General features: G+C 38.1%; 1 protein-coding gene across 1 annotated transcript in view; it reads right to left on the reverse strand.

Annotated features, from left to right (window-relative positions):
• LOC115628351 (adenylate cyclase type 6) overlaps nt 1–13616 on the reverse strand; it is a 28288-nt gene extending 14672 nt beyond the window's left edge. The window contains exons 1-8 of the mRNA XM_030524424.1: nt 13372–13616; nt 13073–13193; nt 11725–11926; nt 9654–9803; nt 7836–7957; nt 5901–5993; nt 4517–4663; nt 4149–4307 (exon numbers count right to left, since the gene is read on the reverse strand). Coding sequence (XP_030380284.1) covers nt 4149–4307; nt 4517–4663; nt 5901–5993; nt 7836–7957; nt 9654–9803; nt 11725–11926; nt 13073–13193; nt 13372–13576 — 1199 coding nt within the window. The 5' untranslated portion in view covers nt 13577–13616. The remainder of the gene's footprint in view (nt 1–4148; nt 4308–4516; nt 4664–5900; nt 5994–7835; nt 7958–9653; nt 9804–11724; nt 11927–13072; nt 13194–13371) is intronic.
• Nucleotides 13617–16036: the final 2420 nt, after the last annotated feature.

Below are 16036 nucleotides of genomic sequence, written 5' to 3' on the forward strand. Positions count from 1 at the left end.
CTGCACTGGCGCTGCTTCCCCTGCAGCACTACTTTCACATACTCTCCCCTCCTCCTTCAACACACTAAATACTTTTTAATGTTTTCATGGCTTTCGCCGCTTGCAACATGTTGAGTAAGCAAGCGAGCTGCCACCGCTGCAAGTCAGCATCAGTGGCTTTATTAAATTGTCATTTCGCACACACGCCCATACGCACATACACACAACACACAACACACTCGTACGGTCACACAGGCACTTTCAAATGCCACATGCGTCGGCGGCCACGTGCCACTGGCAGGATATCGCAAATTCAACTAGAGATGAGCAGCCACATTATGGCCATAGCCGTGAGGATTCTTTAAAAGTTCTCATCAATTTTCTTTGCCTAGCAAACGCGCTGTCATCTTTATTCCTTTGACCCTTTTGCAGTTATGGGAAGAATGTTTCAGAAGCAACCCATACACTCGCTGAGTATTTGGACATTAAATACGTACATAATGGCCTACGTTTTTGGGCTAACTACGTCACTTATGAGAAGCACAATCAGCTAGGTATTTAAATAAATGCTTTTTAATAGAGAATTTGTTCCGAAAATCTAAGTATTTCATGCGTAGAAAACACTTTTGGTCTTCTGAAAGGCTGAAATTAAGCCTACGGCAATCCGAGCCCATTTAAATTAGTTGTCAGCCACAATCAATTCACAACAACGCATCTGATGTATTGAATACTTGACAGTAATGTAAGATGCGAACTTACGACCTGTCCCAGATCTACGAAAAGTACAATCAACTAACGCTAATGTGCTTAGAATTTTTTGTGGTGTAGTATAGTTTTGTCCATTATCATACAATGTTTGCTTACAAATTACAAATAAATCATTAACATTCAACAAATGAAGAACTTTGGAATTAATTTTCACTACATTCGAAACAGAATACAGGTTTATAGTGCCCGTGCATCTTGCGATGAATACTATATAAGGAGTTTTTCTGAATTTTAAACATGATTTAAAGCAAAAAAAAATCCAACTTATACTCCTGTGAAATAATTCTATGTTCAATGCATAATGTCTAAGCCAAAACCAAAAATTGTTGAAGGCATATAATTATTTTATATGAAATTCTCGACTTCTATGGTTTATCGGTAATATCGGAACCACAAATGGAACCACAGGTGGATGGAAGAATATTTCACATAAAAAATGGGCAAAATACTTTTAAAATAACAACTGCATACCAAAAAACAACGTACTATTATCTTACAATAAGGAACACAGAATACACATATACAAGTAAAGCACATATAATTCCTTTACAGGAGTACTATAGTTGTTCTACAGCTATAATTTTGCCTTTAAGTTGTATAAAAACAAATGTAACAATATTCTGCCAGGCCTTGATTCCACAGTTATAAAACTGTAATACTGTAATGCACACTGTAATCCCATAACCCTGCCTCTCAATGCAAACATTGTTATTCGATTCATGTTATTTGATATTCACAGACACGCCCTTTGTTTAATTACGTTGCCAGCATCCTTAATCACGCTGCCGTCTCCAATGGCTTCGAAGTTGAATTGCGGAAAATTGTGCAGCATTGTCTGGCAGTGCGTGAAAAGTGCAACAATGCAGTGTCATGGTGTTGATGTTGTTGATTTTATTGATAATTATAGTGGGTGTCCATTTATAAATGGACGCATAACATCCCCCTCATTCACAGATGTGTGGTGGCATGTAGTTCGCAAGTTTTGCATGCAAAGGACAGAATGGAGAAGGAGCATTGAAGTGCTTCCTGGAACTACTGTGGCGTAAACAAAAAATTCGCTCTGCTGAATTGCAGTTTATCAGGCAACAGTTATGTACGAGTACCTCCCGCCACCCTCTGACAAGTTATTTACTTTTAATTTCACTCGAGACAAGCTAACAAACGAGCTGGGCGGTGACGGCCACAAAGGCAAACCGACCCAGCTAAGAAAATTTGACCCAAATACGAGTAAACTGAGTTGCTGTTACTTAAACTTATATTTCTTTAAAGGCGATGCAGGGTCGTGGGCGAAGCAATTTGGTGAAATTAAAGAAAACAAAAACAAAAACTGGCTTGCGAGGAGGGGCACAACTGTAACAAATTGCTCAAGTGTTGAAAGTGCAGCAACGGCAACCTAAATCAACAAAATGGCGGCACATTTGCAAAAGGCGTACCGGCAACAACAACAACCCCAGTAATGCCATTCAACTGCATTTGCAGCGCGTGTAACAAGTTGTGTGTGGTGTTGGTGTTAGTGTTGGTGTTGGTGTTGGCGCGTGTATGGTGTGCGAGGTGTTGGTGTGTCGTAATCGATTGGACAGCACCACAAACTAAGTTACCAATGGCTTTACGCCGCATACCTACTTACACCCAAGCTATATAGCACAATGTAGTATGTATATGCAAATTTGTGCAACAGCAGCTCAATTATAGAAAAGGCACTGCCATGAAGGACAACAAGTTTCAAAAGCCACTGAAGTGCGCGACACTTGAGCACATTCATAGAGTGTTCAATGCTTCGGGCACAATGTGCACAGTGTTCACTGCAAGGAGCACTTGAACGGCCAGCAATTTTAACCCACCCATCAACCCGAGAATCGAAATGATAAAATATTTTACAGGGCATAGTTTTTAAGCAAATTCAAGATTGGAAATCCGCATTTAAAACTTGAATTTTTAATTTTGTATTGGATATTCTGGCAAATCCAAACTAAACACTATACTCGTACTTTACAGAGTACTAGAGTTGGCTTAGAGAAAAACATTTATAGGTTCAGCGAGAAAATAATACAAAACACTGCAAGGAATCGCAGCTACACTCTAACTAAACACTACTATATAACAGTATTTCACTGAAGCAACAACAAAAGTACGATCTGTGTTCGTCTTCTCAATGAAAACAAATCAAAATGTATCAAGAATAAGGGCCAGGTATGATGATTTTCCTTGAAAACCGACTGGTACAACGCGTCGCGACGCTTTATGTAAAAATTCTGTACTTGATAAACATCCTATTTTTCGTTTGGTTTCTTATTTCAGCTTGTACTCAGGTTGAATTACACTTCTAGAATACACACATAGGTACATATGCATTTTAAAGAAAGCCTTTGGTAAATCAGTACCTTAATGTATGTATTGAGATTTTATTTATTTATTTTAAAATCGTAGCTATTATTTTTAAAAATGCATTAAAATCGTAGCTATTATTTTTAAAAATCCATCCTAATGGATTAAGACCACTATTTGAATTACAAAATTGACATTAAAAAATTAAATCAATTAAATACGAAATACGCATGCACTTTGCAAGTATGTGTTGGCTTCAATGGGTTAACTTGCGAATTTGCGTTTAATTGTACTTCGCAAGCACACACACAGGCATAGTCATGCAAATGTACACACACGCATACAATTTCGACTATCAAAACGGAAGTGAGTGAAACTTGTCAACGACTATGGTAAGTTTGCTTTTACTTGTTCCTCGGCTCCCACACCAGCCAACCAAATGAAACATCAAGCGAAAGGCGTTAAAGAAGAGCTGGACAGAAAAAACCCACGTTTGGCAAAAGTTTTTCTTTGAATGTTTTGCGGTTTTGGGCCAACAATAACCGGTCAACGATAAGCGTCGAAATAGCCACAACAAGGCATTGAAAGAGGTCAGTAACTAACTGTGTGGGTGTCTGTGTATAAAAGTATATAAATATGTGGGTGTTGTAGCATAACTTTCAGCTGTCGTTCTTAGGTGTTGGATCGTTAGGAAAACTGGAACAGGGCGTCGCTGACCATTACAAGGGTTTTGTATCTGTATCTGTATCTGTGTTTGCGCTCGAATGCAACAATAAGCGACAGGCAGAAGTGTCAGCAGGCGAAGTAATAAAGAAAAATGTGCGACTCTGGGACAGTAAGTAAGGACAAAGCAAGGACTGTTGAGGTCAGGATTTGTGGCGCTTAGGCGACTCAAAAGACAAAAACGAAGACACAGACAGAAAGCTTTAGCTTTGAAGTGGGTCAGACCAGCGGTCAGTCTCGGGTCACACTTGATGTACTAAGTCGGTAACTGTGGGCGTCTTTCACACAAAGTAATTAATAAGTACTAAAAGTAATTGATCTGTGCGATTAAAGTCTTCAAACATGCTACTTACCCTGGTATGCCGCCGCTCTCCATGTGATTCGCCAATGTTACATCATTGGACCAGACATCGAATTGCCACTTGACCAGACCCAGAACGCCGCAATGCACGCGGCCTGTATGAATGCCCACACGCATGTTGACGTTCACAGCCATAACCTCGCGGACCAGCCTGCAACAACAACCATTAAGCCATTTAGTATTGAAAAACAGCCGCAGCCGCAGCCCCAACCGCAGCCACTCAAAGCTGAGGCCCAAGCCGAATCCCCATCAAAAGAAAGAGCTAGAGCGGTCCAACCCAGCCTCTAACTGCATTGTCAATGGCCCAGAGCCCATGCGGCCATCCTCATTGTTATTTGTTTCTGCTTCTCGTATACTCACGCAATGGCGTCTATCATATCGAGACCCATTTCAACGGCACAATGTGCATGATCCGGCCTTGGTTCGGGTAAACCGGAGACGCAATAATAACAATCGCCCAGCAGCTTAATGCGCAGACAATGATGCTCAGCAGCCAATCGATCAAAGCTACACGGCAGCACACAAAGGAGAGAGAGAAAAAAGCAGAACTGAGCAAAACGGTTGAAAATGACAAAATAAAAACTCCATTACAAAATGGCCAACAGCTAATGGCCAAATATGAACAGCCAAAAAAAGGTTATTTGCCTGCTGCTAACGAACCTAAGCCGACCTATTGCACAGTGGGCTTCAAAGCTAATTGGAATTAGTCCCCAACCGAAGCGTGCATTGTAACGTATACTTAATGGGGTTCATGACAAAAGTTTGCCTAAAAGATTGTCTCAGAATTTTGTTACTAATAATAAGTACCATCTTTACAATGAATTGAAAGCTATTTTTATCAAAAGCATTTTAAATGGGTATATATGTAGTACAGTACGTTTAAACACTTTATTCTCAATACAGGATATAGTTCTATGAAGCCGTGGAATAGGGACTACGAGTATATCCAAATAGTCGCCCGATAATACTATATAGTTATACCCTTAGCTTACGGAGAGCACATTGGATTGGCTAAACCCCTGCCAAACAATTTTTATTTTGCACTTCATCTTGTATTTTAGTTGACCATGCTTTTGGACAGAGAAATCATTTATAAAATTAATTATCTAGGCAAAGTGATCATTCTATATAAACAAACAAAATACTATTCTATGGCTATGGCCATTGTAAGCCAATTTGTCAAAAATTTTAAAATAATTATAAGTACTATGAATTTAATCAAAATCAATAAAAAGTATTATAAGCAGAGATAGGTTTTTGCTATAAAAAAAACACTTTTTGTAATTGTCAGGACCTTTTGAATTTAATATTCGACATAAAGCTCTGAAACCACACTCTGCCACCTTTAAGAATACTCTTCTTTAGTTGTAATAAATTCTTTCTTATTATGCAACACTATCTACACTAAATAGTATATAATTAAATTTATTTTGTACATATTTGATCTTTCTGACCACTGTGCACGGCTCGGAGTTAAACCAATCAGCCCTTTGAATGTGCAATTAATTTGGCCAGCGTCTGTTTAGTTTTCCATGTCTTTACTTACATGTTCGCATATGTGTATGGGAATTGTGTATATTTAGGCAGGTTTCTTAAGCTCTGGGCGCAAAAACATAATACGCACTACCTTAACACATGTGCGTGTCATCGACTATCCGAACAACAACAGCAAGGCCATTTCACTAATTATGCCACAAAACTCAAGACGGCCATCTGAGTTTTCTCTTTAATACATTTCGCTTACCGTGCAAATAACTCGTTCAAGAGGCGCACCAATTCCTCAGCCGTGCATTGATCCGAAAGGCTTGTGAAGCCGCAAATGTCCGCAAAAAGAATGCTACGAAAAGTAATAATAATAAAAATAAAAGTGGAGAATTAAAGAAGGGAACGGAATGAATGCATATTACAAGTATAACCTGCGGTTGCTTGGTCGACTGGTTGACTGAGTCAGAAAGATTTTCTTGCGTAGGCTGCAGTCCAGTCAACGTTTGAAATAAGTCGCATAGTTTGTACATATACATACATACATAGTATGTGTGGCCGTGTGGATGTATGGATGTGCGTCACACACACACACACAGCTGTGGCAAAGAATTTTTTAATATATTCCACTATTTTAGTCACGGGCAAAAGCCGACACAATTTTTCGCTTTGGCTCACGTTAAATTTTAAAGTCCTGCTAAATAAATGTGTCTGTTGGCAGCATTTTGTTATTTATGTTTAACGAGTACACACGCACACACACGCACACACACGCACATGCACACTCAGACACATGCACTCCCAAATCAGCGTCAATGCCAAGTTAGCGGGCTTGCGACGTGGTTTACCGCTCACGTTTTTCTTTTTTTCTCTTCATCTTTGCGTTACCAATTTTACGACTGCGCCACTCGTAACTGAGCGGCTTAAGCAGCTCAGCGCGTAATTTAATACAAAACATGGCAGACAACAGAGCAGAAAGCTGGTGGAGAGGTGCAGGTGTGAGCAATAGAATGGCAAACAGGCGGTGACAGCAACGAGTCAGACGACAAACAGGTGGCTCCTAAAATTATGCTTTATAATGCTCAATTGCATCGAATCCTTGCCAGCATTGAGATGAAGGATATATTCTAGATAATGCCTATATTGACGTCAACAAAATACAATTCTTTTTCTCTATCTCTTTTAGGAATTGTCAATGTTTGCTTCTTGCAGGTGTTTTTTTTTTTTTTTTTTTTTTTTTTGGCAAAAAATATGCCTGTATTAGGAAGAAATCAACGTTATTGTTCACAGAAGTGAACTCACACAAATTTAGTTTGTTTCAGATTATAGCATGATAGAAATTACCAGTCCGCATAAAATTGAATAATTGTCCTCCTAGGACAGGTCTTAAATAAACAACTACATATACAACTAGATTAAGCTGTCAGATAGGTAGTAGGATACTAGTTTAAAAATTTTGCAATAACTGATCTAACTATTTTTGAAAATTGTTGTACATGATGATTTTCATAATTTTCATCCTTAAAACGATGAACTAAATAGGACTTTAAATATGTCCCAGTTTTGTTGTTCACATAACTACCATAAATATACTAAGGCTGTATCATATTATAGCGAAGAAGAACAGCTACAATGTTAAGCATTGTACAGAATATATATCATATGCCACTTAGCTTAATAAATGAATTAGGAATTAGCTTAATAAATTAATTCATAATTCTTTCCCGTACTTAACAGTAGGAAACGGTAGAATGATATACTCATTCACCTCAATAATTTCTCTAATTTTAATTTTTAATTCTACCCTCAGAGCCTTGAAGCTGAAAGAGTTTCTCCTAACCATGATAAATGTAACTTTTCCATTTATATGAACACTTTTATTATGACTATTTTCATCGGTAGAAAATGTTTGCTGGGTTTCCAGTTAGTGGGCAGACTAACGTGAACGTTATGCATGACAGTTGACAAAAATCAGGTTCACTCTGCACCGGTGCTTTACATAAAAAGTCACGGAGCTGCCAAGCGGTCGGGTTACTCAAACATACTCACACACACACACACACACACACAAACAAACAGAGTCACACTCGAAGCCAACATTTTATTGACTTTACATGCAAATAAATTTACACATGAATGCGTGCATGTGTATGTTATGCTTGTAGGTGTTTAGGTGTGTAGTTATGCTTGCACTCACCTGACATTCTCATGTCGCTGTATATAAATCTTATGAAACTGCGTATCACGTGGCTGTCCTGCAATGTCGTCCTTCATCTCCATAGCAACGTGACGCGGCAGCACGGAGAGCAGCAGACGTTCCTGAAACGACAACAACGACATCAGCAGACACAAATATAACGAGGCATAATAAGTAAACACAACCAAGTGTATAATGGTACGTTTGCTTAACTTGCGAGCGCCTTAAATTATGCTATGGAAAATGCGTGGACGCGCGTGTGATTGCAAACAGTTGTTTGTAAGCCCGCCTGCTTTTCTGCTTACTTCCTTGGTGACATAAAATGCCTGACACGAACAGCAGACTCAGGAGCAGCAGCAACAAGTTAAAGGCTCGACAAAGGCATAGCAGACGCCTTTTCAGCTTTTCCTTCAGAAGCTGTTGGCAATCAAAGCCATGGCACGTTGCTCCTTTTTGTGCACAGAGTTTGATTAAGGGCTGTTTAGACTGCGAAATATGATCATAATCATAATTATACTTATTGTGCCAGTAACCTCTTGCTCCCAATTATTAAAAGTAATTTTGAGTGATATTTTGCCTCCTTCGTTAGTTATGATAGGTAGGTAGGTAGGTGCCGTCGTCGGGGACTGACTCACTTAGTTGTGTTAGTGTTTATTATTTTTTATACAAATTGAATATCCTATTTTTATTGGTAAATACATTTTTATAGATACAGAAAAACAAGCTGTAACTAATGGTAAGAAACTAGGATGAAGCCATCTCACTATAATCAAATTTAAGCTAAATTGTTCCAATAATTAAATTGTTGTTAAATTTTGTAAAAAAAAATCATGAAGACTACTATAATAAAAATGATTCATGTTATTATCTATTCCTAAATATATTTTTTTTTTTCTAAAATCTGTTAAAGAAGCAGTTATTAAAATAAAGTATATAAACTTCTTGAATCAAATAAAAATGTTGTAGCAATTTTTAATTAAATCGATTTGATAAATTTGAAACATTTGATGAGAAATTTGTCCATAATAAAAATTATATTTTTAAATCAAATTCTAATTGACAGAACTTGCATAAATTCCCAGAATAAATGTTTCCATATTATCTAAAAGACGGTCTTACTATAGGTTAAATCATGTATTTAGATAAATATTAACCTTTTCAATATCTCAACAAATTCCGCTCTCCCACAAAATATCTTCATATATTATACACCCTTCACCCTATTAGATCTCAATTCTATGCTCAATACGAACTTTATGGATAATTTATGTGCATATACTTGTAGTACACCTGTTGTATTTTATGCCAAATAATAAAAAGCAAAAATTCATAAATAATTCCAATTGATTTTGATTTGATAAGTGAAACGATGCGTATAAACACGTCCTAATCCTGTCTATCGCTCACTCGGTTGCTGTAAAATTCATTTGCGTATTTCACCATCCTAATATGTGGGTATGTATGTTTATTTATTTCTGCTGCTATCGCTTGTTCGCCGCATTTTTGCGCATTTCAAACATACACACACACAGACAGACAGACACATACGCAGACGCCCACACGATTACACATACCCATACCTATACTCAGACTCACAAAAATGGCAAGTGAAAGCTCAGAGAACTTTCACTTTGATGCCCATTTTGAAGTCTTGATTGAATTTTGATGGGGTTTGCCTTTTTCGAATCAACTCTTGTTCATTTGCCTGTCAGAGAGATTGGATGCCTGGTTTATTTGCATAAGCAACGTTGTAAATGCAAATCGTGTGTTGTTGGCAAAGCATGCTCTTAGGCGGCATTATTTAGAACTTTTACTCACTTGCTGCTGATTTTCGCGCTGGGTACGTAATCGTGCCTCGATGCATTGGCGGGTCTCTATGAAGGCCTTACGTTGGGCCTTCTCCTTTGGCCAGTGCGTATAGATGCCCGTCAAATTGGCCAAAAACAATGCCACGCACGTACACAACAGCTGTGGGCGCCAAAAGACAGAGCCGCAGAACAGACCAACAGAAGAGAGAGGAGGTTGTTAAATGGTTATAAATTAATAACATTAAAGTAAATACAATAAAAATCATAATAAATCAGTTATAAAAGCAACAGCACGTCACAGACAGGCAACAACACTTGCACAGCCACACACTCTCATACATGTAGACACACAACACCAACAAACACACACGGCCACACACGACTATTGAGCATCTCTCGCCTCTTTTTCCTGGCACTGCAAATTTCATTCAATTTTGCGGCAATTTCATTTCATTTATATTTTTTTCTCACTGCACTTAATGGCAATACGACGGCAATGGCAACGGCAATAGCGACGGCAACGAGTGGCAAGTGCCACCATTTCCGCTCGTCTGTGCAACCTGTAGAGATTTCCTTTATTTATATATGACGGCCAACTTGCTCAGTATTTCAGCTTATGTATTAATCCGATGTGCGTGCTGACAATTGTCGCACAATTAAAGCTAGACATCCAACAAACCAACCAACTATTTAACAGCCCGCAACAGCTGTATGTCGAAGGTAGTGGAAGGCATTCAATTGGCGGCTTGTGCGCTTTAATGGACGCCATTGACTCCGATTCATAGTAACTTAGCAGAAAAGCGATTGATTAACCCAACAATACTTAACTTTTTTAAAGTTGTCTGCCCACTTTTATTCTAAAGAGCCTTATTTAAAGGCATATAATACTAAAGAAATTCGTATTTATTAGAAATTTAAGTTTTTGGTATTTAAATTCATTGTGTTAGGGAATAAAAATGAATATAAAATTTAAGTTAAATAAATTATATCTAAAGCTTTATATAATTAAAAAAAATGTATATTGAAAATACAATGTAATCTTTTCCCTGGCTTTTTCCCCCCTAGCTAGATATAATTTTGCATTTACAAATATTGAAAAATTGTGAGAAACATACAAGTAGCTGCCATTGCAATTTATGTATAAAAAAAGAATAAATAATTTTAAGACTGCTTATACTTGACTATACCACATTGATTTTTAAACAAGTTTATTATTCTTTTTCTAAATATAATAGCCTTACAAAAAAAGAAACTTCAAATTATGGATCAATAAATTTAACACTTTTTGAAAGCATTTATTATTTTTTTTTGAAATTTTACCCTAAATGTTAGAAAAACGGGAATATAGCCCAAGTATATTTAAAATCAATATGTTCATAGATTTTTTGTATAATCGATTATTTAAGTATCAAATATCGACTTGGCTAAAATGTAGTCCTTGTATGAGATTTTCCATATTTCTAGGCACTAGCACTATTGGTTGTGATGAAGGGCTGCCGTCATGGCATGAGCGTGATCGGCTAATGTCCAAAGACTGCAGCTATTAGTTAATGATTATCTCTTTTAAGCTTGTCTAGCGTATCAGTTGACATTTGTTCCCAAAATAAACTATATTTCGTAAAAATATTGAATTCGAATTTACTTCGACTTGACATCTTTATAAATACAATGGAATGTCAAACATTATCTTCTATATTAATAAAAGGATAACCAGCTGGAGTATACTTTTTAAAACGGGGATCTTTTTTAGTAACAATTCAGATGATACCATACCATACCACCAATCCATGACTTATATACATACAATATCTATTTCAAAACGGCCAATATTGTTTTATTATAAGTCTACATCACGAAATAATATCCACAATCTGTTTGCTGACTATTAATATCAGATGTTTCTGTCAACCTCGTGGTTTTCAGCACGCTCTAGTAAGAAAGGGTTAAAAGCTAACCGTTGATTTGCAGCAGCTGTTGCACAACTAAATGACAAACACGCGTGCAACCTTAACCATACACACACACTCATACAAGCACACACACACACACACACACATGGCTTAGGGCAATAACTAACTCACCTCCTGCCAGTGAATTTCTGTCATTGTTGGCATTGTTGTTGTTGTCGCTGTCGTTGACGAGGACACGTTTCGCAGACAGGTGTATAGGTGCATGCCACTGAGCAACACGCCACCTATAAGCGCCTCACTCAAACGCAGCGGCAACATTGTGTATGTCATGTAGACGAGCACAATGCAACAGGCGCTGCCGTTAAAGGATTTGCTGTCGACATGAGATGTGGTGAGATGGAAAGAGGAAAGTGCAAGTGGTTACAAAAACAGGAACTCTAAATCAAAGGGAAATCAAAGGCAGAGGTCATACACAATACATAACATAATGCTTTTAGCTCATTATTAAATAATGCAAGTGCTTCTCGTAAAAATAATGTATTGTTGGACTTGCAATTTTGATTTTAATATTCATACAAGATATATTCCAAAGTAAACTAAAATATGGCATTTCCCGTTCACGCTATCTGTATGGGCTAAGTAAAAATTCCATGATATTTCTTCCATTGGAAGACAAAAAAGATTGTCCAATGAAGAGCAATTATTGACATCGTTCTTAAGCTCGCATTTTAATCGAACACTTGGGTCTGGTTCTTGACAAAAATCACATTTTAATCATCAACCACTCCCCGAATTTGCCTGATTTGGCACCGTACGACTTTTACCTTTACGGAATAATACATTTGGCGGTAAAAGGAGAACGTTATGTGAACGTAGAAGCCACTTAAAAGACTTTAGCCGATATTCTTAAGACCATCCGATGAAACACTCGTTCGATATGTTTGTAAGTCGTGCAAAAAAAAACCCTGCAGTCCAAAAGACACAATGTCTATCAAAATCTTTCAGCTCAGTTTTTATATTCAAACTTGATCAACCCGGTTAAATAAAATAATTTATTATTAATTGTAACTACGGAAATAAGAGATCATATTCCACATAATAATGTAAATACACTGAAGATTCCCTTGCTATCTTGAAGTATTGTGCGCATTGGATTTGCATTTAATATTTTCCATGTCAATTGTCTGCCCTATGTGCTGGTGTAGAACTCAAAGGCACACTATTCAAAGTCACATTTCGTGCCCTTGCAAACCCTTTTCATTTTCCGCCTCGTTTCTTTACTACTAAATTAATTGTTAGCTGTTGTTGCTTAGCGAAACTTTTTCCCATGTTCTAATTTTAGAAGCAATTAGTATTGTATTTATAGCGTTCTAATTAGTGCCTCAACAGTTGTGCCTTGAGCTTTTGATTAATTTTCAACCGAGTGCCGGCGGCAACAAGAAACGGAAAAGGAAAAAACAAAGCAATAGATGTCCCCCTCCCCTACCCTATCCTACCCAAGGACTTTCCAAGCACTCACCTGGGCTGCATAGCATAGCTGACGGCAATCTCAATGCCCAGAAACGTGCCCAATATGACATAGGAGACCAACACGAGGAATATTTCATTCATGGCTGGCTTAGAGAGTATGCAGAGCAGAACTGAAAGCAGATGAAAGCAAACAAAGTAGAAGGAGTGAAAGAGTTAAAGCTACTAAAGTAAAACGCTGTCACAGAACAAATTGCCAAGGGGATGCTGGCAATTAGAAAGAAGTGGCGACATACATATTTAACACGAAAACCGTTAAAAATGACAAGAAATATGCAAGCGAACACTCACATGCATAGATAATGCCACAAATTAGCATGGCAATGAGAAAGACGAGCACTGTCTCATCAATTTGTGTAATCACAGACGACAAAATGTAATTCAATGAAGTGTCGGCATTATCATCAAACATATCGGCTGTTCCATCCTCGCGATCTGGCTCGTTAGCCAGCCTCACCGTCATGTTGAGCACTTCATCACGTGCCTCGATTTCCATGGCTTGGCGTCTAGCTTCATTGTTCTGATGCGATGCGGCGCGTACACGAGGCGTATGCGTAATGTGTTTAATGCCATCTGCGTTCGTAGCCATGTCAATAATGTCGACACCAGCGCCATCCTCATCATCATCAGCATTCGGTCGACCAGCAGAAGCATCATGATTATCATCAATATGTACATCAGGGATGGCCAAAGCGCGCTCAGTGCGTAATCTGTATCTTATAGGCAGAAAAATAAGATAAAAACAAATTTTATTCGTTTGCTAAATATAAAACGAAAAAATAAGTATACATATATACAGATACGATATAATCCAAGCTATTCCAGAGAATAGAGAATGCATTACAAAAATATTTGGCGCCCTATCTATCATCGTTGCATAAATACAAGTATATACGTGTATGAGAATAAATCTAAATGTAAATTCCTTGGCCAAGTTAATAGCAGCCCCCATTGTGAGCGATGCTTTCGGTCCGGCATGATCTATATATACACATATGTATTCATATTTTATGTATTGCTTCAACATTTCCCTGGGCGCAACCCCTCTCCATGCTAAGGTGCCTCTTCTATCGAACTATGTGTATGCGACACCTTTCAAATATTTGTGTGCTTTGTCGTTTGAGCATGTGTGGGTGCATGTGTGCTTATGGGCTGGGAATCTTCTTTTTTTGAAATATTTTCGACACGTGTTGTGCGAAACACTGCCTTGCCAATTTCTAGCTCGACGCAATTTTCAATTGAAAGCATTTTCATAGCAATTTGCACAATTTGACTGCCTTGTCAATTGTTTTATGTGTTTCTGACTGGCAGCCACTTTCACTTTTCGGCTCCTGTCGCTTTCAATTTGATTTATGCGCACTCTTTCACCACCCAATTTAAATACGACAATAATTCCAGATTTCAGTTATTCTAAGGCAATACAATTTATTAGCCTATTTTTTATGCTCAAATGAAATCGACGTTTAACTGGGGTTCTAGCAAGGTCTGTGCAACGTTGTAGCATACTTTTCTGCATCTAAACAGGACCTATTGCAGTTATACAACAATTAAATCGAAATACAACTTATGTATACAATTAATTTGTAGATCAGTTGAAAAATATTTTAAATGTCCTTTATTGGATTTAGTGGAGCCCACAAACCAAATTTGATTAGTCCACCTCTGATGCTTTCCAAAATCCGTGTGCTCATACAAATGGAAGGAAGAAATATGCTATCGCACCTCGTCATCCAGGCACCTATAGCAATAATATATGTATCAGAAGAATATACAGAAGTCAGTCATCAGCTGGAATAAAATCATCAGCAGAATTTAGTCAGTAGCAGTCCTCGAACTTATATATCAGTTGGTAACTGATACAATTGTATTAGTCGGGTTGAAATTCAACTCTTCTCCAATCTGTTGTATTTATATTACTCTTTAACGATTTACATATTCCAATAAACCAGTAGTACAATCCATCTTATATTTATGCAGTGGAACCTTTCCCACCTCCTTCTGGATGTTACATACAAAACTAGTATTTAATCCATTAGGCAAGGAAACTAAAGTTTCATGATAATAATTAGAATATGATTCTTAAACCATTTTTGTTTGTTTCAACATTACAAAAAGGGAATAACTCAAAGCATAGTTTTGCCCTCAAACAAGTAATGAAAAGTATGCGCCAGTTTTAAAAATTTTAAATTCACCTGAAGAAGACTCTTCACTGACGGTCATGAATGGTTTTTTCATAAGTAGGGTGCACAACATGGCGTATGCGTAACGCACGCTGCCTGTCAAAATGCCAAGCGCATAACATTTAATTATTAAACAGTTGGTGACGGCTAAATGGCCGGTTGGTAAGCTTAAAAACCAGCGCACTTTCAGTTGCCTGTATCCCCCACTCACCTGGTCCGCTGCTTGTAGCGATGTTTGTGCAAACGCCGATAATGTTTGTGCTTTTGCCCACGCTGAAATGACAGGCGGCGCGTCGAGGACTCCAAAACGATTGGCGTTGGTGGCTGCGGCCGCACATTATCGTCAACATCAAAATCAACGTCAACATAGTTGTAACCGCCGAAATCGGGTAAAGTATAACGCCTTGCTTCATGTGGGTGGGGATTTTGGTGGTGATGCTGATGCTGATGCTGGCGCTTACGTCGCCGCAACTTGATGCCATTCGCAAATTTCTGACCAATTTGCGACGATGCGTGCTCATTCGCGACTGGCGTGCGGGCGGTGGAAAGGGTCGCATTAAAGTGGAACTGAAACGTGCGCGCCGGCTGATAACTCATTTCCTTTTCGGGTGCAACAAGATGTCTGCTGTTGTTGTTGTTGCTGCTGTCAAAGTCCGTCGAATTTAAGTCCACGGCTAAACTTTCCAACGTTATTCGGTCCAGTACTCTGTGAATTGTTGTTGTTGCTGTTTTAGCAGCTGTAAGCGAAGCAGTCTGGCTAGCGAGGTTGCGTTGAA

The sequence above is a fragment of the Scaptodrosophila lebanonensis genome, unplaced genomic scaffold, assembly GCF_003285725.1.
Source record: "Scaptodrosophila lebanonensis strain 11010-0011.00,11010-0021.00 unplaced genomic scaffold, SlebRS2 tig00000113-arrow-arrow-pilon, whole genome shotgun sequence".
Classification (NCBI taxonomy): domain Eukaryota; kingdom Metazoa; phylum Arthropoda; class Insecta; order Diptera; family Drosophilidae; genus Scaptodrosophila; species Scaptodrosophila lebanonensis.